We start from the raw sequence: 22,856 nt of genomic DNA, 5'->3' as shown, positions 1-22,856 counted from the left end.
CTTATTGTTAAAATGTAAATCTTACCGGGGCTCCGTCACCGTACGGCTCGCTGAGGGTTATCTTGTGTGGGATTTTTTCTCTATGGGTTTCCTTCCGTTCCCAGCCTTGGAGAACATGACCTAGCTTGCTAGGTCACCGTCTTCTTTTTGTTACATGCTATGGCTACGCTAGGGAGTTTTTTCTTACCGGATAAAATCCCCATGCGCGGAGTCGTGGAGGAGGCGATACATTCCTTTTTCAAAATTAGTATATATCTGCTTTGTCTATTCTTTGGGATGGGCGGGTAGTTATAGATTTAAACCTAGCTAGCTAGATGCTGGTGCCGTAAGCTTATTGTGTGTCTTGTCTGCTGTGCGATGTGGATGAGGTGTATGGTTTTTGCTTGGCTGGCTTGCTGGCAGGCTGGCTTTTGCTGATTTGTAGCTTGGTGTTGTTGGGATATCTACCCGTCGCCATGCCTATCTGCTGATAAGCGCCCTCGCTGCTGCTGGTGCTGCGCTGGCGCGGTTGCTGCGCTGCGGATAAGATAAGAAAGCTACTGTACTGCAAGTCATTATCATGCTATACTCAACCACAATTTTATAGTATAGTCTATCACACCCGTCCAGCGTTACCAATCTGGATTCTCTCTCCAGACCACTTATCATCGCTACGCAACACCGGCCAGCTCGTTCCATCCGCCTTGACCAGCGTCAACTCCAATTTTGTCCCCAACACACGGAACTGCGACTTTTCGGGATCAATCGGCGCAAACAGCTGATAGGTATCCTTGTACCGCTTGTTATCCGTCGTAGGGAGGTCCAGCTCGATCGATGTAGCTGTGAACGTCACCTTGGCGGTCTCCTTGTTAATCTTTTTGAGGTAAAGCGACACGTTCACGGAGGAGGAGGTCTGGTAGAAATCGTTCCTAGATACCATCATCAATCAGTATATACCCATCTGTAGTTGGGAGGAGACACCCACCGAACCGACTCCACCTTCTCCTCGCCCGCCGGCTTTCCCTTTCCAACAAATAGATGCTTGGTCTTCTCTGTGCAGCCCTGGATCTTCAGGAACTCGTCAAACTCCAGCACCCGCTTCTTGCAGCACGACCAGCCCTTGCTGCCCTCGTGGAAGATGGGCTGTCCCGGGTGATGCACGCACTTCTCCTCCTCGCGCGGGATGGTTGCATCGTAGCCCGTGTTGCAGCCCCGGCGACGACAGGTCGCGTTCGCGGCGATCACGAGATCCGGGTCATCGGAGTCGGGTTCTTCGGGGACGGGGGTGGGCGCATTCGAGGGAGGGGGAATGGCCGGGGAGATGGCTGTGCGGGGGACGGGGCTCTCGACTGAGGGCGCGGGTGCAGGCGCAGCAGGTTCTTCTGCGGCGGGTTGGGGTTTCGGTTCAACGGGGGTATCGTCGACGGTGGAGTGTTTGCCCGTCGTGCAAGGTGGGATGGCGAGGAATTCGTCGAAAGTGAGGACGCGGGGCTTGCAACATTTCCAGCCTATGGGGTGGGTTAGTGGTGGGCGGGATGCAGTCGTAAGGAAGGTCAAGACGGAAGGGAGGGAATGAGTGGTCCATCGACCCCAAGGTCCTTGGGTTTACCTTTTTGTCCCTCGTGGAACACCGGCGGGCCAGGATGGTAGACACAGGGCTCCTCGGCGTCGGTGAATTCCTTCCCGCAGCCCTTGTGGACACACTTGGAGGCCATTTTGATCGATTAGGCAGTGAATGGAAGCGAACAGAGGAGACCGTGGGTATGACGGTTCTCCAGAAGATGCTGTCTTGACTCAGTCGCGGGGGAAGTCAATGGTCGATTCGTCGCATCGAAGGTCGAAGAACCGCCGTGAGGTCGACCCAAACGGGTTAGTCGGGAAGCTCGAAGGTTCCATTCCGCTTCTCTCTACATCCTCCGTCCTCTCCGTCATTGCTCACCAACTGGAACCAGAAAGCTGCAATACACTATGTTTCCCACCGCCATTCGTCTCTCCGCGGTCCGCGTCACCCTCTTTACCCGCGCAAACTGCGGTCTCTGCGATACCGCCAAACACACCGTTACCCAGCTGCACAAGCGCCGTCCTTTTGACTACTCCGAGCTGGATATCCAGCTCCCCAGCAACAAGTCCTGGAAGGATGTCTACGATTTTGATGTGCCCGTTCTACATGTGCAATCGGTCCAGGCAGACGCGTCGTTGTCTGACCCAAAGAAGCTGTTCCATCGGTGGACGGAGCAGGAGATGGAGACTCTGATCGACCAGGTGGAGAAGCAGTAGCCATGCCACAACCAACATACTGTATATATTCATACCAACATTGGGTGTCCACATAACAGATAATAACCTAGTACATGAGAACGCGACATCTGTCGGTGCCTTGACCGTCTGCAAGGCATTCGACAGGAACGTGGCAGGCAGCGGAGATCTATCAAGATCAGCCTGGACTAAACACAATCTGAAAATGGAAGAGAAAGAGCCAAGAGATACCGTCTGGATTCCGAGGCCTACACACTTCGCGGCCTGTCCACTCACACAGAAATCCCCGCCTTTTACCATTACTTAAAGCCGCCTTATGAATGCGCTTAATCGCGGCATTCAAACCATTGTGAAAGGGTCCTAGGACCGGACTGCCGTTGTTGATTCCTAAATTCCAGGGTCCGATGAGAAGGACATCAATGCCAGTGACCTTGGCAATCTCCTCTACCTCTACAACGTCAGCTGTCTTTACCAACCCATCAAGACATGAATTCTACGGTGCCTTCTTGGTCTCAATCTGCCCAGTGGTAAGCAGCGCATCGTTCGCCTGCTGCAGATAGACCACCCTGGTGACATGTCTCATTGACCCCATGGCAGAGAGACTTTCAAAACCCCTCTTGGAGTACATTGTAGTTAGGCCACTGTCGAGTATGGGGGCTGTTCTGTACGCAGTATGTTGAGTGGTATCGGGCAATTGGATAATGGTGTAGATAAGTAATGAGAGAGAGAGAGAGAGGCTGTGGTAAGGATCACCGGTGGGTTGATTGGTTGCGGGGAGAGGGACATCGCACGGGCCGAGTGAAAGGGCGTCCGATTGACTCCGACGCGGAGTACCCCAGCATTAGCGTAAGGGGCACCTTTAACCTCAGATGCTTAATTGCGGTAGAGTATCCGTATATTGTGGTTCGGTTCCATGTTCACATCATATGTCAGTCTTCTCAATACAGCATCGCTGCCAAATCATCACAGCTTGCAGGTACTGTTGCTGGTGCATATGGTTCATCTGATCCAGTGTATCTCTGTATGAACATGCATCCTTTCAACAGGCTCTGAACCTGATAGAACCCTATCTGATGGGCTAGGCTTCTTTCAGAATTGGAATCGCATGTAGAATGGATGTTGGACAATATAGCATAAAGGTTGCCATTGCCAGCAGGAAAAAGGTTCCGACGCTGGGCACGGACCATAGTTAAAGGAAGACCCCAGCAGTTAAAGGAGAACTAATAGAGAGGATCTGCCGTCACTCATGGCGCAGTCACCTGGTCTGTTTCGTTGTGACCTTTGCCTTCCCTGCTGTATCTACCTCATCACTACCAGAGTCTTCCACATGAGTATGTCTTCAAGGATTGTGTCTCGACATACAAAGTGACATCCCTACACAAGAAATGAGATTCCTGGGAATACGTCCTGCCGTATGGGAATTGCCATTATCTAAGAGGATCCTACTCCGCGTATGTCGGCATCATCCTACGAAGATAGCAAGTACAGCCCACCGTCGCCTGTATAAAAGGCATTGAGCCTAGAGCTAGCTAATCATTTGTTCTACAGGCTTATCCCATTGAGTTTCTTAATCCTTACTTCTGAAAATCCACATACCCACAAATCGTTCCAATGCAGGCTTCAAGCCCCAAGATGGAAATCATCCGATCGTTCAAAACCATAAAATGGGCCAATTGCAAGATCCAATTCGACTACGTCTGCTACGTTGTCAAGCAAGACGGCAGCCATTACACCGGGAAATGGCGCGATGTTGACAGCCGTCCTCAAGCCGTATCCGACCTCTCCGATGTCCAGGAACTGCACAAAACCCTCCGAGAGGACCAGTACTATCACCAGGTCAAAATCTGCGAGTTTCTTCAGGATTTGCCTCACCCCAACGTCGGTGTTTACCATGGATGCTATGAACGAGGTGGCTATATCACGAGCATTACTTCCGGACGGTATATGATGACGTTTGCGCTGCGGGTGAACCCCAGGAGCTTGAGTAAGGAGGATTTCCGGGCGAGTGAGCGGGAAAAGGTGGATGAAATCATGACGAATGGCCTGAGCGGTGTTTTGGCGGGCATTCGTCATCTCCATGAAAATGGACTGGCGCATAATAATATCAACCCGCGGGCGATCATGCTGGCTGGGGATTCAAGTCTTGTAATTGTTGATTTCAGATGCAGTGGCAGACTTGGAGAGCCGCTACCCAACTGCGAGAGGGCGCCTCATTGGCATGACCCGAAGGTTGAGGTTTCCAGGAAGGAAAATGATCTTGATGCTTATGAAGAGTTGAGGACCTGGCTGGTAGGATCTGCGGAGGATCAGTTTCGGTTTGAATAGGGGTGGTGTTGATGAGATGCTTATGAAGTGTTGAGGACCTGGCTGGTAGGATCTGAGGAGGATCAGTTTCGGTTTGAATAGGGGAGGGTGTTGACGGTGATGTGAAGTCCAATTGTCTCTATCAATTCAACTTGATAGTGGATCTTGTTTCCAGGTGGATTCTTGCTTGCCGGCCTAGTTACCCGGCCAAGCATTGGATTATGCCTTGTCTGTACGGAGTATGTTGGTCTACAGCTTCAAGCGGATATCCGTGTAATAACTAGCCAGATAGCTCAATCATCTACAGGCTTAAAGTCTATCCACATCTTAAATCCACCTGAGGTGGGATTAGCTTAGTCCCAGCGCAAAGATGGACTGCGCCCCGCCTGATCCCGTTGCTCAGTAAGATTGTCTCCAGTTGAGATGTAGTCAGACTCAGGCGTATGGGATCAGCAGTGTGGAGACTCCATTCAGACCATCTTATTGGCATGTTCGGTTACTAGTGCCAACATCAGCACGCTATGGCCCGATAAGTCTAAGTAGGTGGGTGCTTTAGTATCAATCAACTCAAGTATATAACCCAACTGCTTCACATCATCAAGGTCAGTCCTCACATCTACCAAATCATCAGTCAATCAGCTCACTCACTCACTCCAACATGAGCTGGTCTCAAGTCTCCCCCACGCGGTGGGAACGCCCTCTCACCGGCTTCGAAGAATACCTCGTCCACTTCGCAAACATCTCCACCACCGTTTCCACCACCAACCAACAATACACCACCTACTCCAAAGTATCCGTGGACATCAACCTCCCCAACATCACAACCGCCCTCCAACACGCCTGGAAACAAATGCGGTTCGAAGAGCCCGACATGGCCGCCACCATTGAAGGCACCACCAAAATCTACGAGATCCCCAATGAGCAAACCCTCCACGAATGGCTCGATTCTACCTTCATCGTCACCGACCTCACCGACGCAGATGCTCTCCAACGCAACGGCACTTACATCACACAATCCAAACTCTACTACCTCCCCCACACCTCGGAACTCGTCCTTCGCGCTCAGCATTACACCATCGACGGCGTGGGCGTTCTCATCTGGTGGGATAAGTTCTTCCGCGCTTTACTCAACCCCAACCCTGACATCGTCTTTGGAGACGAACACCATTGTTTATCCGTTCCCCTCCCCGAAGCCCTAGGGAACAATGACCCCCCAACCGAAGCCGAAACCAAAAAAGCCACCGCACAAGTCCTACAATACGTCGCCGGACTGCCCAGCATCGGAATGGTATCCAAGGCGGGACAAGTCCCACCAGGAAAATCCCAACACATCGAGTATCGATTCTCACCCGATCTCACGGCGGCGATTATCCACGGGTGCAAGAGAACAGGCATATCGGTAACTTCAGCCGTGCACGCCGCGTACGGCATGGTGCTGATGCAGCACGCGGACCCGAACTCCAACACCTCACAATACACAACCGTCCAGTCATTCAATCTCCGGGATTACCTCCCCGAGCGGTATCGCACAGTCGCAGCGGCGAATTATCCCACTACGGTGCCGTTTTCGATTACTCTGCCGGTGGGGTTTGATCAATTTGCGCGGGCGTTGAATCAGAGTTATCGGTACGGGATCAAGGAGAATTGCGACGCTCTGAATATTGTGGGAGCGTATAATAAGGTGTTGATTGGGATGCTTAAGAGCCCGGAGGCTCAGGATATGCCTGGTCCGACGGATGCGTATGTGAGTAGTTTGGGGATTGTGGAGAGGTATCTTCGGCGGTCGTATGGGGGGGTTGTGAGGGTGAAGGATTATGAATTTGCTGTTGATGTGGTGTTGGGGTTGAATGCGTTGCATGTGTTTTCGTTTCGGGATGAGTTGCGACTGGTGTATAGTTTTAATGATGGGTTTGAGGAGCCGGGGATGATTCGGGAGTATTTGGAGGGGGTGGAGAGGGTTTTGAGGGAGGTGCTGGGTGAGTGATTACATGGTACACATCATACAGGTTTTCTGTATATACAGTTTTGAATGATTTACAGTATCTTCATAACGATTTGGAATATTTTCAACTATTACACATCAGCAGACTCTCATACCTACATATATCTTAGCTCTACCTCCCTGATCCCTTAACCATACCTTATCCAATCCTTTCCATACAACCAATCATGCAATACATCTTTAAGTCAACCTACCACCCAGGATACATTCCCAGCATTAATGATCCTCCCAATCATCATCACAAACCCACCATTTCATCTCCAACAACCCCTTCTGAATCAATCCCAACTATCCCAACTCCTTCATAATTATAATCATGTTCTTTTGATTTGATTCAACCCTCTTCGCTTCCAACGTCTCTTCTTCCTCACTCGTCAGAGTCCCAGCAGCCCGGAGAATAACATGGCCGGACTTTCCAGCAAAAAGGCGCTCAAGGCTCCAAGAATTGGTAAGAGAAGACTCGTGAGACAGGAGAAAAGCGCGCAGGCCCTGTATCTCTCGAAGAAACCCCTAGGAGAGACCGATAATCTAGCGTTTTTTTAGATGACTGAACAGAAGAGACAACAAATTCCACCCAGATACGCAAGCCGGTGCACCAGTGGCATGCGGGGCCTGTCGAAATTCAATGGTTGCCTTTCGACCATGGTAGAGGTAGAGGTTTACAAAGTTCCAGGCAAAGTACCTGGACCCGTCGTCGTTCATCAAGTCGGCCATTTGTGTAGAGCCCTGGCACTCGTCGCGCCAGTCACTTCCCTCCTGATATTTCAAGATTGGAGATACTATCTCTACTCCAACTAATAAAAGTAAGTAGATTGGTTAGGGAACAAAATAAGGTACGTGGCTTGACATACACTGCTTGCCATTGTCCGTCTTTATAGACACATCGTCTGTCAATGACCACTCACTGTTGGCGTTTGCCCCGTCATAGACCCCATCGATGCCATGATGGAGGCGGATGGCAGATGGAAGGCGTGCATTGCATTGAGTAACCAGGTTTTCCACAGACGTGTCTAAGTCCTTGAAGTCCGCCTTTTTTTCTGATCGGAGAGCAGGGCTTTAAGTTCAATTCCAATTTGGAACGCGGCAGCCATTTGATAGCTAGAGTGACGACAGAAAGGCTGATCAGAGAGGAGGTAGATTGTCCAGAAGAGCACAGAAAAAACAGGGAGATGCGGTGTTGAAGACGAGCTCCTTGGGAGTAGAGTGAGAGAGAGGGGAAAGGAAGAGGGAATGAGAAGGATCAAGTGTTAAGTGTTGCTTCTGCTCATTCACTGCATCCCCTGCACTCCCTCTCCAACGGCTTTCTTCATATTCACAGGCCCCGATTACCTGCTCAACTCTAGAAAACGCTTCCCCTTCCCCATCAAAATTCCTCCCCACTAAACACCTCCTCCTGTACACACTCCTCCAAGTCAACATCCCCTCCCTGCAACTCTTCAAGTCCTCCATTCCACATAAAAACGACCCCCACAACGGTTCTTTCAACACCACCGACATCGTCAAGAATATCTCAGACGGTATTTCTCCATCTCGTAGGCCACCAGTCGATCATGGTGTTCCTCCAACTCAATCTCACACGCTGTGCCATACACAGCCTGAAGCCCTGGCCCTTCAAGAAGGACAGGATACTGTCACCAGAGCTTCATATGGTAGCCCAATAGTCTAGCTGGGCGTATCTTAGGAGCCTCGGGGACGTGTAGGACTTTTGCAAGTGTGGATGAGTCCGTCAGAGCGTCATAGAAGAAATAGTATTGCTTGTCAAAGGTGATAGGGAGATAGGAGGGTTCGGAGGAAGTTGGCGTTGGCTGGTGATGCTTCGGCTTGTCTTTAGAAGCAATCGCCATAAGGAATTTGCGAGCCATGGGGGATGGGCGGGGGAGGGGGTTGGGTGGCATTATGGTAATGAGGGCTTGAGAAGGGATGGAATAGAGATGGGTTTCAGATTGAGGGCGAGGAAGATATTTGGGAGGACGATAGCTAGTCACTTGTTGAAGAAAAGGGAAGGAAGTGCGTCATGGTGAATGAAGAGGCGGCCTTCTATAGATGGATGGATGGATGGCACGTGGTTGGCAGCAGGGAGCAATGGAATCTGGTTCCGGCCTTTTCACTCACTGTTGTCATCGTCCTGTGTCAATATAGCCCCCATGCTATCCATTCATCTGCCATAAAGGTGACATTCCTCTATCAAGTATCATTCAGGTCAGGCTTTTTAGACGCTATTCCCAGCAACATAGCCAGACGGACCACTTGGCTGGCGTTAATCTCAAAATCACAGGTCCAAGGGCCCCTGAGCGAGCAGTCGACCCATTCCTTATGCTTTGTTTTGAAAGGGCGCAGTCGGCTAAAGCATCCCCGTCACACAAGCCACTTGTTCCATTCATCAACAACAGCAGCCCGACTTTCCTGATTCTCAAAACATAATCCAACGACAACAGCATAAGATGTATGACAGTCATCAGGCCACCGATGCACTTCGAGATATACCAGGACATTATTGACTGTTATAGGCCTGGGTATCTGTATCACTTTTCTTCATGTTGAGTCTAATTTCGCTGATAAACACAAGGTATATAGCATCAGGCAACCTCATCCACCAAATCCACTGGCAAACTCTCAATCCAGCCCAGATATGCCCGTTGTATCACCGACGCGGTACTGTGTCTGCGCGCGCGACCCCGAACCGGCGTGTCCATGGTCCGATCAACCAGCCGGCTTCGCGTCTCCTCATCCAGGCCCGCGACTGCATCGCCCCCTGCATCCCGCTTCAAAGCACTGGACAGATTCTCGAGTGTGCTGCGACACAAGCGCATCAACTTGCCCAATTGGCCATTTCCCCGGAATCCGTTGTATGGATTGAACAGCAGTAGGAGCCGCGTCCGGCAATCTTTCAGCCGGGAGCGTGTGATTACATTGTTGCCCTTCAGGAACGGACAGAGTCGGGCGGCAAGGATCACGGACCCACAGGCATAGAGATAGTCGACGTTCTCCCAGTACGGAGAACCAGACATGAGCCTGACATCGTCAGGCCCGCCGTCGAGCAAGTTGTCCGTGTTCTTCCATATTAGTTCGACTAGCTCCACCGCAATGAGGGCGCATTTGGTGGATATCTCACGAACGATAGAATTCACCATCGGAGAGTCCACGGATGAAGTCTCACTTCCGGTCATGTGGGGATGGCCGCCTGGTCGGCAGCTGCATTTGGCCGATAGGGCGACTCCCAGGGCTAGGACGGGTCGGTACAACCGGAGACGCACATACAGATATCGAGCACGGAGGATATTGCGTTGCCGGCGGACAATGGGATCGTCGGTCAGTGTCTCCTGATCCATGCGCAGAAACGATGGGAGCGAGGTCTGCCAGTCGTACAACAAAGCATCGGTCTTGAGGAGCGGCGCGAAATCCAGCGCCAGCAGTTTCTTCGCGGCGCAGCTGTCGTGCCGTACTCTTGCATCGGCCTCCCATGTGACAATGTCCTCCACATGGCCGTACAGTCTGGCGCATGCAAGCAGGAACTCGATGATGGAGGGCCGCTCTTCGCTGGAGCTGGGAGTTCCGCCTGAGACGGCGTCGATGTAGTCCGTATCGAGGTGGGTGGGGAGGAGGACCTGCAGGGGGTTGGTCACCTGCGGGGATAGCCCAATTTGCAACGCCAGCATACGTTCCAGGATAATGGCGCTGTGCCAAAGCCTCCGACCGAGTTCATGCTTCTGTCTCTCCCGTCCGTCCCGTCCACTGGTCTTGGACTGCAGTCCCAAGCCTTGCATGATGCGTATCGTGTACCCAATCAGCGCCCAGGCCTGCCGGGGATTCCCCGTCCCATTGAGATACTGACATTGGAGAAAGAGGCATTGGACGCGCATCCAGGGCGTTCCCTGCCAGTCGGGACTACCCGTCAGCCTCTGGGCATGGTCAAACAGCGACTGCAGATACGCATCATCCACCTGGCGGTACCTGAGACCGGAAAGACACAGGACCATCATGAGGATGGCGTGGAAGCCACTTGACCCAGCTCTAAGATCTTGCATGTCGCCGACTTTTTCGCGGGCGGACTGGAATTCAGCCAGGTCGAAGATGGGCCAGTTCACGTATTCACGGGACAGATACGTGACGATCAGATTATCCATTAAATCCGAGGGTAGCTGAGTCGGGGACTCGGCGACGCTCGAGCTGCGAGCTCTGACTGGGTGACTGTTGGCGAGTTTGGGATCCTGCAGTGAGAACATGCCATCGTCGACAGGTTCCTCCTTCAACCGACCGGTTCGCGCATCCACGGTATGCTGTAACCGGCTCAACCGCGCGATGTGAGTGTTGATGCTAGTCCCGGCTGAGGGGGGTGCAGGATGGTGGCTCTGACGCGACGAGACAGAGTATACATCGACCGAGTCTTCCCTACGAGGCTGCTGGGAAGGGATACCGTCCTTATGACGCTGCTGGGAAGTGGGGATTCCATCCCGACGATGTTGAGAAGAGGGAATTTCATGCTGGCGATGTCGCTGAGAAGATGGCATCACAACCCGACGTTGCTGAGAAGAGGGGATTTCAACTTGACGATGTTGAGAAGAGGGGATCTCATCTTGACCATTCTGCTGAGAAGATGGCACCTCATTGCGACGACGCTTCTTTTTTGGCCGCGCAGAAGGAGTATGGTGAGGATCCCGTGGTTGCGGGCGCTGGATCGAAGACGGAGGGGGAACGACCACCTGCATACTATCCGCCGGGGGCGACGTTCTCACCTTCTTATGAGAGCTGGGAACGTCAGAGAGATGCCAAAACCAACCAGAGACATGTATCAACATACACCTTAGGAGGCATGTCCTCGGGACGATAAGAGCATTGCCCGTGCAGTTTTCGCTTTATGCATCCTCCGCAGACTGGCTGGTGTTAGCTCACGTCGCATACGAGGATACCTAGAACAGACCAGGTACGGCCCTGTCGCAGCCGCGCCTCTTTAGGCGGCAGACGCAACAGGGAGTAGAGGGAATAGTCATGCCGCAAGCCAGTAAGCAGCGTTCAATCAGATGTTGGTTCTGAGGGATCATTGTTAGTGAGGCTGTCCTGGCGGGATGGGTGGGTGCCTGTCAGTGGGGACATGCCTTGGGGTAAACAGCCAGGTATATACTATACACCTTTGATTCGATCGTGTATATAGAACAGTATATGAAAATATCGTCAAATTTACTCCTCGATGCCGAAAATAGCGAGATAATATGGAGTAACGATCCCATAACAGCTCACCCAGCCAGGGAGCACCAGCGGACAAGGGAAAACCAAATGGCTGGGATTCCGGCAGCGGGCGCGGCAACTGGCGCTTCCGCTCCGTTCCCGTACCCCGTTCTTTCAGTTCCTACTATGATACTACTACTTATACTCCGCAATCTCAATCAACCTTCATTCATTCATTCCCCCATTTAAGTATACTCCATACTCCATACTTCCCCATTACCCAACAACTCAACCCCCCACAAATACTAGAAGTAACTATCCATCACACCCATGACTCCCCTCCTGCGGCGGATCCTGACACCCACTCTCACACAACTTGGCATGTCCAATCTGGCCTGGATTCGTACAATGGAAGAGAATATTCCCCAGGTCTTCGGTCTCGTAGCCTGTGCCTTGCAGGGCGGCGGTTAGGTCATCTTGCGAGAAGCCTGCATCATACCTTCTATTAACAATCTACCACTTTATGAAAGGCATAAGGGAAGGGGGTGGGGGGGGGGATGGGGCTCACCCTTCGAGTCGAGGAGGACGTCCGAGCAGTAGTCGAAACTTGGGGTGCAGGTTTTGTCGGCTAGGGTGGTGATGGTTAGGGTTAGGAGGGTGGTTAGGATGGTGGTTGGTTTCATGGTAGGTGGTGGTGGTGGTGGTGATGGTGATGATGATGATGGTTGTAGAAGGGGTCTGGGGGCGGACTGGGGAGGGGGTAGAGGGATGGGATGGGATGGGATGGGGGTTTATATATGGGTGGATGGCATTCTTGGGATGGGTTGCGGGGCGGGAATGTGCTGCGTCGTGTGGTATGTAGCCTACTGTCAGTATGGACTATGAGGTACTAGGTGGATGACTGCTTCACAGTAAAAACATTATTATCTATATGGCATATGGCATATGGCATATGGCAGCCGCCTGCCAGGTAACAGAGCCAGGTAACACAGCCCTATATCCATCCGTCATAAGGCATGAACAATCGGTCCTTGGACCCGCAACTGATGTACATGAACCAAATACACGCGCATTGCGTCAATTTCTGCACAGAATCAAAGCCAGCCCGTTTGCACGGGAATCGAGGACCCTCGGGAGCGCAATCTCAAATCGCATGCTGCCCGACCAGACTATAACGTTCAATTTCAGATCTGCGGATCAGCTTAGAACCACATGACACCCACCACCAGACCGATCACAATGGCCATGCAGCTCCCCCGGCGCATTTGCTCCGATTCCTGTTGGAGTCCAGCGACCTTGGACTGTCCGGCAGCCATCGCGGTGCTGTTCGGTGTCGATGTAGCGATTGGCGCAGAATGGTTTGCGTGGATGTCGCTGCCTTTCACCATCGCTTTTGGCATAGCCATTGGCTCTCGGGGCTGAACCGCACCGGACGAGCTGTTGCTCGAGAGGCCGGAGTGTGGCGGAGCACCAAGCCCCTGCCAAGCAGTCATGTTCTCGAAATATTCGCTCCCGGCGCGGCAGACCTGCTGCCACGACGCTCGGGATACATTCAGCAACCACCGAGACAGCTCGACCACGCTGCTGGTAGTCGGTATCGTCTCACTATACGAGACCAAAAGTCCGTTGTCGGATGGTATAGGGATAACGGAGGAATTGATACGCGACGTAAGCAGCGTAGGTACTTTTTCGGAGTCGCCTTCGTCCGGTAAAGAGGGAAGCAATCCAGGATCAGGCTGCCTGACCACCATTGCTTTGAACGCGCGCACCCCTCGAGTAAAAGCGGACGATTCTCGGGCCGCATAGGCTAGAGGATCGGTATCAAAGACGGCCGCAGCCTCAAAGGCACTCCGAGCCGGCGCATCCACCGCGCAACGTCGTGGGCGAGCTTTGCGATCATAATATGGCTCGGAGTACCCATCTAGCAGCCACGGCTTCCACTGTCCCCCAGTAACCCGAAATCGTGATCGAACATCGGTCCAGCTATCTTTGACCCGGGAAACCTCTGTAAAACCACTATCGTTAGCGTCTGACTCAGCTAAACACCTTGAAGGGAAAAGGGGCCATACGTCGAACCTCACTGCGATAGCCAATATACCCCAAATGCAAATTGGACAAGTCCCATTCCTTGGCCAGCGACGGCACCAAAGTAAACAGCGAAAAGATCAGGAGCGCAAGAAACGGAATGGCTCCGGGTTTCTGAATCCCCGACCGCATCATCCACGGCGAGCGACCTGTCGGCCGGACTCGTTCCAATCCTCGAAGCAACAATATTCTAACAACCAAAGAGGGTCCCGCGTGTATGAGAGGCTTCCGAAACAAACAGCTTCATTGCCAGACAGACCAGGGACAAAAAAATCGAAACGGTGGTAATCAAGGTTCGGAGGGTTTATGCATGTATGGAGATGCGTCGCAGCCTCGTAAGGGTCCTTTGGCAAACGAGTTGCGCGCGCAGCCTTGGGCCTTGTTCTGTTGCTTTTTTCAGGGTCTTGCGCTGGATCTGCGTCTTCGCTTCTAGGCGATGATGTCGATCAGGCGGTCGGACGGTCGGGAAGCAGGCGCGTCTTGCGATCGAACCCCGGCAACGAGGACGGACAACACAGGATGGTGGGGAAGACGTGGAGGACGAGGAGGGGCTTGATTTGGCACGGGTCAGCAGGAATGGGAGATGAACTTTCTCCAATGCGCCCGGATGCTGCAGGAGGAGATCACCGCCGAATGACGTAAAAGACACCCCCAAGAGTCGCAACGCTTGCGATGAAGCGCTGGTTGCCAAGTCAATCGGGTTCTGTATGGTAAGAAACGGGAGATGGGACCCGTAGAGTTTAGATAGTCTGGTCGGGGACGCCCCTGAGATGGCAATTTCAATTAAAGCCTGCAGGCACCCGTCAATCTTAATCGCCAGGAAGATAACGAACGACTCCTCGTATGTCGAACTCAGGAGAAATCGAGCTCTGGAACTGTTGCCTGAGCCGGCCCGTTCATGCATCGGCGGTAATTTTCTCGTCCGGCCCGGTATCAGGGTACGCGGTATTTTACCGGTGGGGGGTTGCCTCAGGCGACAATGCGGTGGCCTCCACCGGGCATCAACAAGAGATCCATTGCCCAGTGGCCATTGGCAGAGACATACAATTGTAGACTGCAGTACCCTCCGGTGGGGTTCATGACATCAGCCAGTTACATCTCTATCTACATCGTAGTATCTACACGTCGCCTCATCGCTCATACTATCCACATGCCCAATTGCCAAGTCTATCGCCTCAACACCGATACAGGATAATACAGAAGTCGACTAAAGTACAGACACCGTCAGAAGAATATACAGTCGTAAAGGTAGATCTCAAATGGGGTTCATCATGGTAGGATCAGGAACAGCCGGAGCCACTTCCCCGCCCGTCGGCCAGGCCGTGCGTGTGGGCGAGGTGTTTGGAGGCACTCGTGGGGCGGGCTTCTTCAGCGTCGTTCGAGAGGACGGTGTCTGACTGCCTTCACTGCGCCCGTCCAGGGTACTACCTCCCGCAGTGCTCGTTTTCCTACCCCGCTTCACCATCTTGCCCAAGATCCCCACGATCTCGGCTGCATCTTCAAAGCTCTCGTCGTCCATACCCTCTTGCGCGTTGTATACATCGGCAATGGCTTGCTTGGCCAATCGTCGACAGGCGTTGGCATCGTGCAGGCAATCGTAGAGGTAGGCGGCAAATTCGAGCTTGATGGAGAGACGAAGTGGATGAGATCCCGGGAGAAACCGCTCAGCCAAGGCAGCAGCATGGTTGAAACATGCGGTAGCCGTGGGTGTGTAATCGAGAGCAGGGAGAAGAAAAGCAGAGATCGATTTGGGGGGTTGAACCGGGGCAAAGCCCGGGGGCGCCTGCGTAACCTTGGCTCGTGGCGCATCATCCGAACTGGGCTTCCCGGATACCGTTATCACATCAGGCTTTGCTTGGAATGAGAATCTCGAACTGGAATCCTTGGGGGACTCCGCTTCGGTAATGCCATTTGACACGGGTGTGCTGCTCGGGAGACTAACAATGCCCGGCGAGTGGACAGCAGGCTGGTTATGGAACAGAACGAATATGTGGTAGAAAGAGGCTCGCAGTTTGTAGGCGAGAATCTTCAGTTCCATATATTCCTCAACCATCGGAAGAACAACCTCTTCCAAAATCAGGAGGCCCTCACGGGAAAGCCATATAATATGATAATAAAGATGAAGGGATTTGGTTTCTCGGGTGGGATCCAGGCGTCGCAGCCGTCGTGCACGGAGAAGTTTCTTGGATAGCATAACCGACAGCCCAAGAATCTTGTAGAGCATTGCGGACAGAAACGGATGCTCGAGGCTCGTGATGGCCGCAAAGTTGCCCAAGGCCTTCTGGTCTACCTCGGAGGAAGCCATCCACAATGCGATCGAGCCAGCTTCTACCGAAGGGCAATTGCCAGTCAAGTTAGCCACATCCAGGTGTAACCCAACAACCTCGGACGGGAGGATAATTTCGTGCAGCATTGGGTCATAGATTGTAAGATCACCCAGCGGCCACCGCTAGCCCACCGCGCCCACATAAACAGATGCAACAAAGTGAAACATGCAAAGCGCCAAGGATCTGGAGTCTTACCTCGGACGCGCGCGCAAACGATGTATAGTACAGATCAGCTGTCGCAAACGCCAAAGCTTCCCATGCTCGTGTTTGGCGCCTAAAGCTAATATGTCTGGGTTTTAGGTTGCTCCAATGCAAACACTCAGTTGCACTGGCAAAGTTATTTGCGTGCGCTCGTTTCGAGTCGATTCGTCGTGTTTGTGGTCTTCAATGCCGCGTTTGAGATAGCTGATTAGTTGTGCACCCTCGGAGATTCCCAGCGTTTGAAGCACGAAGCCGCCAACCGAAAAGATGTTACATATGTCAGCAATTAATACTCCTTGGGACACCGTTGGGAAGCAATGCAGCGGGTGTAGAGTAGATTGTTCTAGAAAGCAAAAGTTGAACCAAACCGGAAGCCGCCCAGGGAGTCCTAGTTACCTGGTACTCGTCCTGTCAATCGCCCTGCACGCAAGATTTCAGGTAGAGCGCAACAGGATAAAGGTGGAAATTATAAATGCAAGGCACGGAAAAGGGAGCATTCGTTACAACAAGTGGCAAGGAGCTGATAGTTCTGAGGTAGGAGCCAGTCTTGATGCATCGTGTGCAAGTAGGTGCAGTAAGGCGTTAGCCTTGCTTCTTGCCAGCGACGGCACTGCCCACGAGATTGGGGCCAAAAGCAGAAGCAATCGTGAGATTACCCCATGTATGAAGCCTGCTCGTGTGTCAAGCAACCAAATATTGGCAGCTTAGGAGGCAAGTCCGCCAATTGAGGGGATTCTCCGGTCGCTGCGGTGCGAGAATGGGGGAATACGGCCGATAATGAAGGATTGTGCGGAGCAATGATGCAAGGGCAGGTTATCTGCCCGGATGAGATTTCCCTGGCCACAGCCAAGTGGATGAAGCCACGGCAGTACGGAATGATGATGCCGGGCTAGTCGAGGCGAGTGATCTGAACCGCGGCAATCTCCACTATACATATAAGGCGGATGGATCCCCGCTTCTGTAGTGGACGTAGTAGGTAGTCTGTAGATACGATAGAAGCGGTCGGAGTTATATTCTTCTTGTCCCATCCAATTGTGCTTGTCCTCGCCATGACGGAGAAGAGGTCGGGCACCAATCGCAGCAATGATTAGGAACGCCATGGTGTGGATGACTACCATCACCCAAACGAAAAAATAATTACGAAGGGCAAGGTGGCATGTTGGCTGGTCCCGTCCAGATGCGAGCCATTGGGCGGAGGGACAGCGCATCAGTTAGTTTGATACGTGTCAGAGCCCAACTGCTGATTTTCCCTGCCTTGCAGCTTCTGATCCAGCCGAAAGGATGAGATAGGCATAGCACGGTGGATCGCCTGTCGCCAGCCTCTCCTTCGGCAGCAAAAGTAACACATGGGCTCCGAGAAGTGTTGCAGCTGGCCAACCCATGGCTAACTCTAGCTCCGTAGCTCTGTGCCTGAGCGAGCCGCCCCTGAGACGGGTCGACCGACTAGACTGCAAGTGGGAAGCTCGGCGCCCGCGCGCTTCTCAACACGGGGATGGCGGTAGAAACGGATGACAGCTGGCGGGCGCTGCCAGGCTTGCCAGCGTGGCATCGGAAGCATCGGTGCGTCTTCCATCATTCCATGGGGCTGTGAAGGGCCATGGCATTTAGATTATACCCGCAGATGTCAAGTGATGATATCAGTGGCCCCGTCATACGCATCGACAGGAGGAAGTGGTCGAGGGAGAAGAGAAAGATGACAACCGACCTCATCTTCATTCCTCCAAGGCTCCAACCGTCGCGGCAGTTCCCCACCGCCTTCTCCATACTACACAGAAGGTACCAGACGAATGGAAGCAATCTATATCCAAGGTCATACTAAATATTGACCACTAGCAAAGGCCAAAATTAGAATAATATATACACAGCAACAGATGAGTAACCAGCAAGGAAACATCGTGACCATAACATCGTATATCTCCTGTCCACCTCGCGGCAGGCAGGAACATCATTCTATATCGTCAAGTTCGTCACTGTCCAAAGTCCCAACAAAAGCTCTTTCCAGGAATGCCCTCCACACCCGGTTCTTCGGCTTCTTGTTCTTCTTCTTTTTTTCAATTTCCAAATCTTCTCCACTGTTGTCGACGGACTCGGCATCCGTGTCAAATTCGTCCGCGGTCGCATCCTGCGCCCATAGATCGTCTTTACCCAACCGGTTCTTAGCAATTCGCTTCGCTAATTTGAAGAAACTGCGCACGGTAAGATCGTCCATCTTGTAGAGCTTGTCGTGTCGGGTGTCGTATTCGACCTCAAACGTGAAGACATCGCGGTGCTTCATCTCGTGCGCATCCCCTTGGTCGAGATCGTCTGCCAACACTTCCTGATGTTTAGCCATCTGGCTGTTGATCTTGGTCAAATTGGCATAGTACTGGGTATAACCGAGCCAGGTTAACGCCTGGTTTGAATAAGCCGGCCCCGGAGGAGTAGTCGACGATGGAGGTACAGGGACCTTGGCCTGTGGCTTTTTCTTCTTTCTGTCCTTCTTGTCCTTCTTATCCCCCTTCTTGTCCTTGTTCTTCTTGTCCTTATCCTTCTTCCCCTTGTCTTTCTTCTCAGCGGACAGCTCATCATCGACAGCTTCCGGGATATCCATATCCAAGCCCTTATGGATCGAAGCATCGGCCCAAGTCATCGTGTCTTCCAAGCCGGTGATGTTATACTCAACCACCCGCAGGGTAGGAAAGAAATTCGGCACCACACTAGGCGACACCAACGAAACACTGTACCTCTCGGCATAAGGACCACCGATCTTCTTCAAGAAGCGCTTCTTTTTCTTCGGTTTTGAGCTCTTTGCACCTTCCGTGGTGACATCACCATCGAGCCATTCGTCCGCAATGAAGGTGTCTTTCGGCATACCATCCGGCGGAGACGGCAGGCTGGACCAGTCGTCCCGGAGACTGAAAAGATAGTCATAACGGGATTGAATGGAAATTTCACCCGAGTCGTCATACAGATCAGACAGCACAGCTGCACGGGCGTCGGCAATCTTCACCTTGTGACTGTCCTGGAACATGAAGTGGTCGATATTCATATGCCCATATGCACTACCGACCACGACGTCCCGGAACCGGTTCACGAACAACGTGTACTTTTGCCAGCAGGTTTCATCCCAGCTGCGCTTGGTCCCGGATCTAGCGGGAGGGACATGACCTATCAGAATGGCTTTCATGTGACGAGTCCGCAGCAACTTTAGTTGAACATGCAACCACTCCATATGCTCATAGCCTGGCTCGGATTTCGCGTTGCACCCATCGACGGCAGAATTGGAATCGAAAAAGTACAGAGTGTTCAAGCTGATGACGGCCAGCTGATCGGGAATCACCTCCGAGACAAACCAGCCACCTTCCACAAAACTATGGCGTTGATGCTCGGGTATAAATTTGTGCCACACCTCTCTATATTGCTTCGTCCACCGATTCGGCCCGGTCTTGAAGATATTATGTGGCATGATATCGTTGTTCCCAAGCGTTGGTACAATCGGGATGGAGAGACCATGGGTTGCGCCCTTTCCCTTGAAGACCTCGGCAAATTTATCCGCCATGAATTGATTCAAGTCGATGATCTCTTCGGCCGTGCGAGGGTTCCTCTCATCGTTGTCATGTCGCGCAGAGTCGCCAGTCCAGATGACGAAGTCAATGTTGTTCTTGAGGTTATCCTCGATCCAGCGAAAGGTCTCGTTGATAAGGGCAAATGGCGAGTCGCATTCGGTTTCTTCGGCTCCAAAGTATCCCGCCGAGCCATCACCTCTATGGCACCTTTTCTCGTCAGAAGTTCCGGGTTGGTAGTACGAATCTGGGTGGAAATCTTGGTAGGATCAGCATCACCGTTCTCCTCGCGGCCCTGATGTCGCGCAGATCAAGAAAGCACGTACCTGTTATGTGCAGAAAGCGCCCCGAGAGCCCCCGGGAGGACTCGGCACCCGCGGTGGGTGGCTCAAATTCGGCCCCATTCTGGAACCCATCACCCAGCGGCTGTTGTTCCAAGACCGGAAAGGCGGACACATAGGTTCCTAGGAGCGGAAGCACCGAAAGTAGTCGAATCGGAACCATTGGGAAAGTTGTGAGCAGGCGGCGAAACCCCGACGATGCGGGAAATCAGAATGAACCTTGACCAGTCGAGTCAGACATAAGTAGACATTGAGCACGCGACCTCGATGAAGAAAAAAAAGCGAAACGAAGCTAACGACAACACCAAAAGGTAGCGAAACCGGGGCTAATTACATGAGATGGAGATTTTGGTCGCCTGGATCGTCGTCGACGTCACAGCTCAAGGCCAGATCGGGACAAGCGCGAGGAAGCGGGTGGGACCCACTTTGTTGTTGCGGTTGACAATTTGACCACCACGAAAAGGCCAGCACGGAACTGGGTGGTCTGGCTGGCATTTAAATGTCGGCCTGGCAAGAGACACGCAACCGCTTGGGACATCTGACTCTGGGATTTCAGTCGGAATTGTTCCAGCAGATCAGGTGTGTACATACCAGACTCTCCAACGGTACCGGAAGGAGCAGCGAGGCGGCAGTGCGGTGGCAGTCAAGGTCCCCCCTAATGTAAGGTACCTACAGCCTGTACCGTCGCCTGGCCAGCCCACGTGCCTGCAATCGACAAGCAGATTGTAGGACGCCCTTAGTCATCGCTTGTCTTGCTGGACCCTCTCCGGATGCTTTCTCCCACCGTCTCAGTCACTTCACCCCCAAGGTCGACGCGCGCTGGCCGCATAGCTGACCGAGCCAAGGCTGTCGTCGTTGTGATAGGCTCTCCAGCCCCGAGCGACTGGAGGGTGGATGGCACTATTCCCTGTCCTCCATTGTCGGGTGGTTTATTAGGTGATCGGAAATCGTAACGTTAACAGCCAGCCTGTACACGAGTCAGTAGACATTCGGACATGGATGGGGAAGATGCGGTTACAGTCGGTGGCAGCTGACGATGAGGGATATCTGCCCACACGAGAGACCAAGCAAAGGGAAGGATGGAGTAAAAGGCACGAATATAAAAATAGAAGAAGGTCAACCGATACCAGCCATGTTGATCCTACCCCGCCATCGCAGCATCTGACTCGGACTAGCTCAGTGCTTCGATGCCGCACTCAATACGGAGTCGAGGGGTATTGCATTCCGGACAGCTAAGAAATAAAAGTACCCGAAGGACTTAACCCACGGCGAGATGATTGACCTCGCCTGTCACCATCGGGGACATGCCATAGGTTGGCCGGTGCTTGTGGAACAGGGGCCCTGACCCCTCACCGAGCAGCGGGGCTTATACCGAGCCTTATCATCCGGCTCACTTCGGAGCTGTCTGACAGCTGATTTCTCCCCATCAACACAGCTCTTGACTACACTCAGCAGCTCTAGCTCATCAAAGCAACCATGTCCGGATTTCCTACTCTCCAGCCCGCCTTTACCTTTAAGGTCCGTATCGCTATCCTCCACCCAACATGACATGACTAACCGTCTCACGGTGAAGGTCACGATCGATGCCCCTCTCGGTGTCGGTAAGTCCATCGTAAACCTTCCTATGGAGTAGACTGAAGATCACAACGCTAATTTCATCTAGGCAGTGCCTCTCGGCAGAATAATCTGCAGGTCGTCGTAAGCACACTCGGATCCTCCCGTTCACAAGATCATCAGTAACATTCCAGCATGACCACAGCCCATGACCGGTGGCACGGTCAAAAGCGAGCCTGGATTCTCCCCTGCCCTGGATGCGGAATTCGTGGGTATCGGCAATGACTACATCCATGCGGATGCTGATGGCAAGCACTTGCGGCTGGATGCTCATGGCGTTATCAAGTAGGGATCTTGTGTCTGGATCGCTGTGCATTTTAATGACTGAATATAGGCCCAAGGATGGAGAGGATGTACGTGAATGGATTAAGATCTGTCAAAGACAGTGACTAACATGGAATAGCTCATCTACCTGAATTACACTGGTATTTGCACGTTGATGCCCGAAGTCATTGCCGTCTTTGCTGGAGAGTCTCCGAACGGCTCGACTCCATTCAACACTGCCTGTGAGTCGGTCCTTTGTGAACCACAAGATACATTTAGCTAATGGTCATGAACTAGTTACCCACATTACCTTCGAGGTTAGTATACCAGTGTCTGTAAACGACCAACAACTAACAACAACAGACCGGCAGCGAGCGCTACAAGGAACTGGAGCACCGCGTGTTTGTCGCCCAGGGCCGCTTCAACGTCGAAAAGGGCAAGCCCACCGTCGTAGAGTACCACGTCAGCCAGGTCGTCCAGGGCTAACCTACTACCTACCTACTTTGCTCGATACTAGGTAATAAGCCCGTAGCAGCAACAACAATGACAAGACCCCGCTTGACAATCAAATTCATCTCCCATACGGAGTACAGTAACATCATATCCATACATCCATCATAACTCATAATAACAACCCCATCCCACCTCACCCCAAATAAACGACCCCTCAATCAATCGATACATACCACTACTCCGTAGTAGTAATGATAAACATCACCCCCTCCCCCCCAACAACGGCCTCCTCTCCCCATCCCCCACCATCCCATCCCCCTCCTCC

The 22,856-nt window shown here is 52.5% G+C and overlaps 10 protein-coding genes across 10 annotated transcripts; 4 read left to right on the top strand and 6 right to left on the bottom strand.

The window, feature by feature from the left end:
• Nucleotides 1-323: 323 nt before the first annotated feature.
• BO80DRAFT_428436 (cysteine and histidine-rich domain-containing protein) lies at nucleotides 324-1,799 on the bottom strand. The gene is made up of 3 exons (XM_025720251.1): nucleotides 1,589-1,799; nucleotides 965-1,487; nucleotides 324-908 (listed from the first exon to the last, which is right to left on the bottom strand). The coding sequence occupies exons 1-3, from the start codon at nucleotides 1,692-1,694 to the stop codon at nucleotides 596-598; spliced, it is 942 nt and encodes a 313-aa protein (XP_025571420.1). The 5' UTR covers nucleotides 1,695-1,799; the 3' UTR covers nucleotides 324-595.
• A 148-nt stretch (nucleotides 1,800-1,947) lies between these two features.
• Nucleotides 1,948-2,256, top strand: BO80DRAFT_364788 (uncharacterized protein; the record flags this gene model as incomplete). Its single annotated transcript, XM_025716169.1, has 1 exon — nucleotides 1,948-2,256. The coding sequence occupies one exon, from the start codon at nucleotides 1,948-1,950 to the stop codon at nucleotides 2,254-2,256; it is 309 nt and encodes a 102-aa protein (XP_025571419.1).
• Nucleotides 2,257-3,867: 1,611 nt separating this feature from the next.
• On the top strand, nucleotides 3,868-4,560 carry BO80DRAFT_458387 (uncharacterized protein; the record flags this gene model as incomplete). The annotated part of the gene is made up of 1 exon (XM_025722274.1): nucleotides 3,868-4,560. One exon carries the CDS (start codon nucleotides 3,868-3,870, stop codon nucleotides 4,558-4,560), a length of 693 nt encoding a protein of 230 aa, XP_025571418.1.
• Nucleotides 4,561-5,176: 616 nt separating this feature from the next.
• BO80DRAFT_504925 (uncharacterized protein) lies at nucleotides 5,177-6,568 on the top strand (the record flags this gene model as incomplete). The annotated part of the gene is made up of 2 exons (XM_025724454.1): nucleotides 5,177-6,515; nucleotides 6,546-6,568. The coding sequence occupies exons 1-2, from the start codon at nucleotides 5,198-5,200 to the stop codon at nucleotides 6,566-6,568; spliced, it is 1,341 nt and encodes a 446-aa protein (XP_025571417.1). The 5' UTR covers nucleotides 5,177-5,197.
• Nucleotides 6,569-9,032: 2,464 nt separating this feature from the next.
• Nucleotides 9,033-12,236, bottom strand: BO80DRAFT_197262 (transcription factor domain-containing protein). The gene is made up of 4 exons (XM_025714163.1): nucleotides 11,635-12,236; nucleotides 11,460-11,568; nucleotides 11,340-11,412; nucleotides 9,033-11,287 (listed from the first exon to the last, which is right to left on the bottom strand). Exons 1-4 carry the CDS (start codon nucleotides 11,764-11,766, stop codon nucleotides 9,118-9,120), a joined length of 2,484 nt encoding a protein of 827 aa, XP_025571416.1. The 5' UTR covers nucleotides 11,767-12,236; the 3' UTR covers nucleotides 9,033-9,117.
• On the bottom strand, nucleotides 12,020-12,387 carry BO80DRAFT_364645 (uncharacterized protein; the record flags this gene model as incomplete). Its single annotated transcript, XM_025716159.1, has 2 exons — nucleotides 12,020-12,192; nucleotides 12,273-12,387. The coding sequence occupies 2 exons, from the start codon at nucleotides 12,385-12,387 to the stop codon at nucleotides 12,020-12,022; spliced, it is 288 nt and encodes a 95-aa protein (XP_025571415.1).
• Nucleotides 12,388-12,892: 505 nt separating this feature from the next.
• BO80DRAFT_197240 (uncharacterized protein) lies at nucleotides 12,893-14,008 on the bottom strand. The gene is made up of 2 exons (XM_025714162.1): nucleotides 13,774-14,008; nucleotides 12,893-13,709 (listed from the first exon to the last, which is right to left on the bottom strand). Exons 1-2 carry the CDS (start codon nucleotides 13,922-13,924, stop codon nucleotides 12,907-12,909), a joined length of 954 nt encoding a protein of 317 aa, XP_025571414.1. The 5' UTR covers nucleotides 13,925-14,008; the 3' UTR covers nucleotides 12,893-12,906.
• An 810-nt stretch (nucleotides 14,009-14,818) lies between these two features.
• Nucleotides 14,819-16,612, bottom strand: erg27. Its single transcript, XM_025714159.1, has one exon. The coding sequence runs from the start codon at nucleotides 16,200-16,202 to the stop codon at nucleotides 15,045-15,047; it is 1,158 nt and encodes a 385-aa protein (XP_025571413.1). The 5' UTR covers nucleotides 16,203-16,612; the 3' UTR covers nucleotides 14,819-15,044.
• Nucleotides 16,613-18,199: 1,587 nt separating this feature from the next.
• On the bottom strand, nucleotides 18,200-20,468 carry BO80DRAFT_197197 (endopolyphosphatase). The gene is made up of 2 exons (XM_025714161.1): nucleotides 20,186-20,468; nucleotides 18,200-20,118 (listed from the first exon to the last, which is right to left on the bottom strand). The coding sequence occupies exons 1-2, from the start codon at nucleotides 20,361-20,363 to the stop codon at nucleotides 18,263-18,265; spliced, it is 2,034 nt and encodes a 677-aa protein (XP_025571412.1). The 5' UTR covers nucleotides 20,364-20,468; the 3' UTR covers nucleotides 18,200-18,262.
• An 882-nt stretch (nucleotides 20,469-21,350) lies between these two features.
• Nucleotides 21,351-22,707, top strand: BO80DRAFT_390233 (DUF3237 domain-containing protein). The gene is made up of 8 exons (XM_025717143.1): nucleotides 21,351-21,718; nucleotides 21,774-21,801; nucleotides 21,864-21,898; nucleotides 21,960-22,099; nucleotides 22,149-22,167; nucleotides 22,218-22,320; nucleotides 22,376-22,395; nucleotides 22,442-22,707. The coding sequence occupies exons 1-8, from the start codon at nucleotides 21,677-21,679 to the stop codon at nucleotides 22,562-22,564; spliced, it is 510 nt and encodes a 169-aa protein (XP_025571411.1). The 5' UTR covers nucleotides 21,351-21,676; the 3' UTR covers nucleotides 22,565-22,707.
• Nucleotides 22,708-22,856: the final 149 nt, after the last annotated feature.

The sequence above is a fragment of the Aspergillus ibericus genome, assembly GCF_003184845.1.
Source record: "Aspergillus ibericus CBS 121593 unplaced genomic scaffold BO80scaffold_48, whole genome shotgun sequence".
Taxonomy (NCBI): Eukaryota; Fungi; Ascomycota; class Eurotiomycetes; order Eurotiales; family Aspergillaceae; genus Aspergillus; species Aspergillus ibericus.
Note: the sequence above shows the minus strand (reverse complement) of the source record. Positions and strands in the feature narration are given on the sequence as shown.

What these genes read in the sequence shown, in the direction of transcription:
- BO80DRAFT_428436 (XM_025720251.1), bottom strand. Translation starts at nt 1,694, where the DNA reads ATGGCCTCCAAGTGTGTCCACAAGGGCTGCGGGAAGGAATTCACCGAC. An exon ending in GTTCCACGAGGGACAAAAAG is followed by an intron (nt 1,488 to 1,588) that starts GTAAACCCAAGG and finishes CCCACCCCATAG; the next exon opens with GCTGGAAATGTTGCAAGCCC. An exon ending in GAGAAGGTGGAGTCGGTTCG is followed by an intron (nt 909 to 964) that starts GTGGGTGTCTCC and finishes GATGGTATCTAG; the next exon opens with GAACGATTTCTACCAGACCT.
- BO80DRAFT_197262 (XM_025714163.1), bottom strand. Translation starts at nt 11,766, where the DNA reads ATGGGATCGTTACTCCATATTATCTCGCTATTTTCGGCATCGAGGAGT. An exon ending in ACCTGGCTGTTTACCCCAAG is followed by an intron (nt 11,569 to 11,634) that starts GCATGTCCCCAC and finishes ATGATCCCTCAG; the next exon opens with AACCAACATCTGATTGAACG. An exon ending in CTGCGACAGGGCCGTACCTG is followed by an intron (nt 11,413 to 11,459) that starts GTCTGTTCTAGG and finishes AACACCAGCCAG; the next exon opens with TCTGCGGAGGATGCATAAAG.
- BO80DRAFT_197240 (XM_025714162.1), bottom strand. Translation starts at nt 13,924, where the DNA reads ATGATGCGGTCGGGGATTCAGAAACCCGGAGCCATTCCGTTTCTTGCG. An exon ending in CTATCGCAGTGAGGTTCGAC is followed by an intron (nt 13,710 to 13,773) that starts GTATGGCCCCTT and finishes GTGGTTTTACAG; the next exon opens with AGGTTTCCCGGGTCAAAGAT.
- erg27 (XM_025714159.1), bottom strand. Translation starts at nt 16,202, where the DNA reads ATGCTGCACGAAATTATCCTCCCGTCCGAGGTTGTTGGGTTACACCTG.
- BO80DRAFT_197197 (XM_025714161.1), bottom strand. Translation starts at nt 20,363, where the DNA reads ATGGTTCCGATTCGACTACTTTCGGTGCTTCCGCTCCTAGGAACCTAT. An exon ending in GCGCTTTCTGCACATAACAG is followed by an intron (nt 20,119 to 20,185) that starts GTACGTGCTTTC and finishes GATCCTACCAAG; the next exon opens with ATTTCCACCCAGATTCGTAC.
- BO80DRAFT_390233 (XM_025717143.1), top strand. Translation starts at nt 21,677, where the DNA reads ATGTCCGGATTTCCTACTCTCCAGCCCGCCTTTACCTTTAAG. An exon ending in AGAATAATCTGCAGGTCGTC is followed by an intron (nt 21,899 to 21,959) that starts GTAAGCACACTC and finishes GCATGACCACAG; the next exon opens with CCCATGACCGGTGGCACGGT. An exon ending in TTACCCACATTACCTTCGAG is followed by an intron (nt 22,396 to 22,441) that starts GTTAGTATACCA and finishes TAACAACAACAG; the next exon opens with ACCGGCAGCGAGCGCTACAA.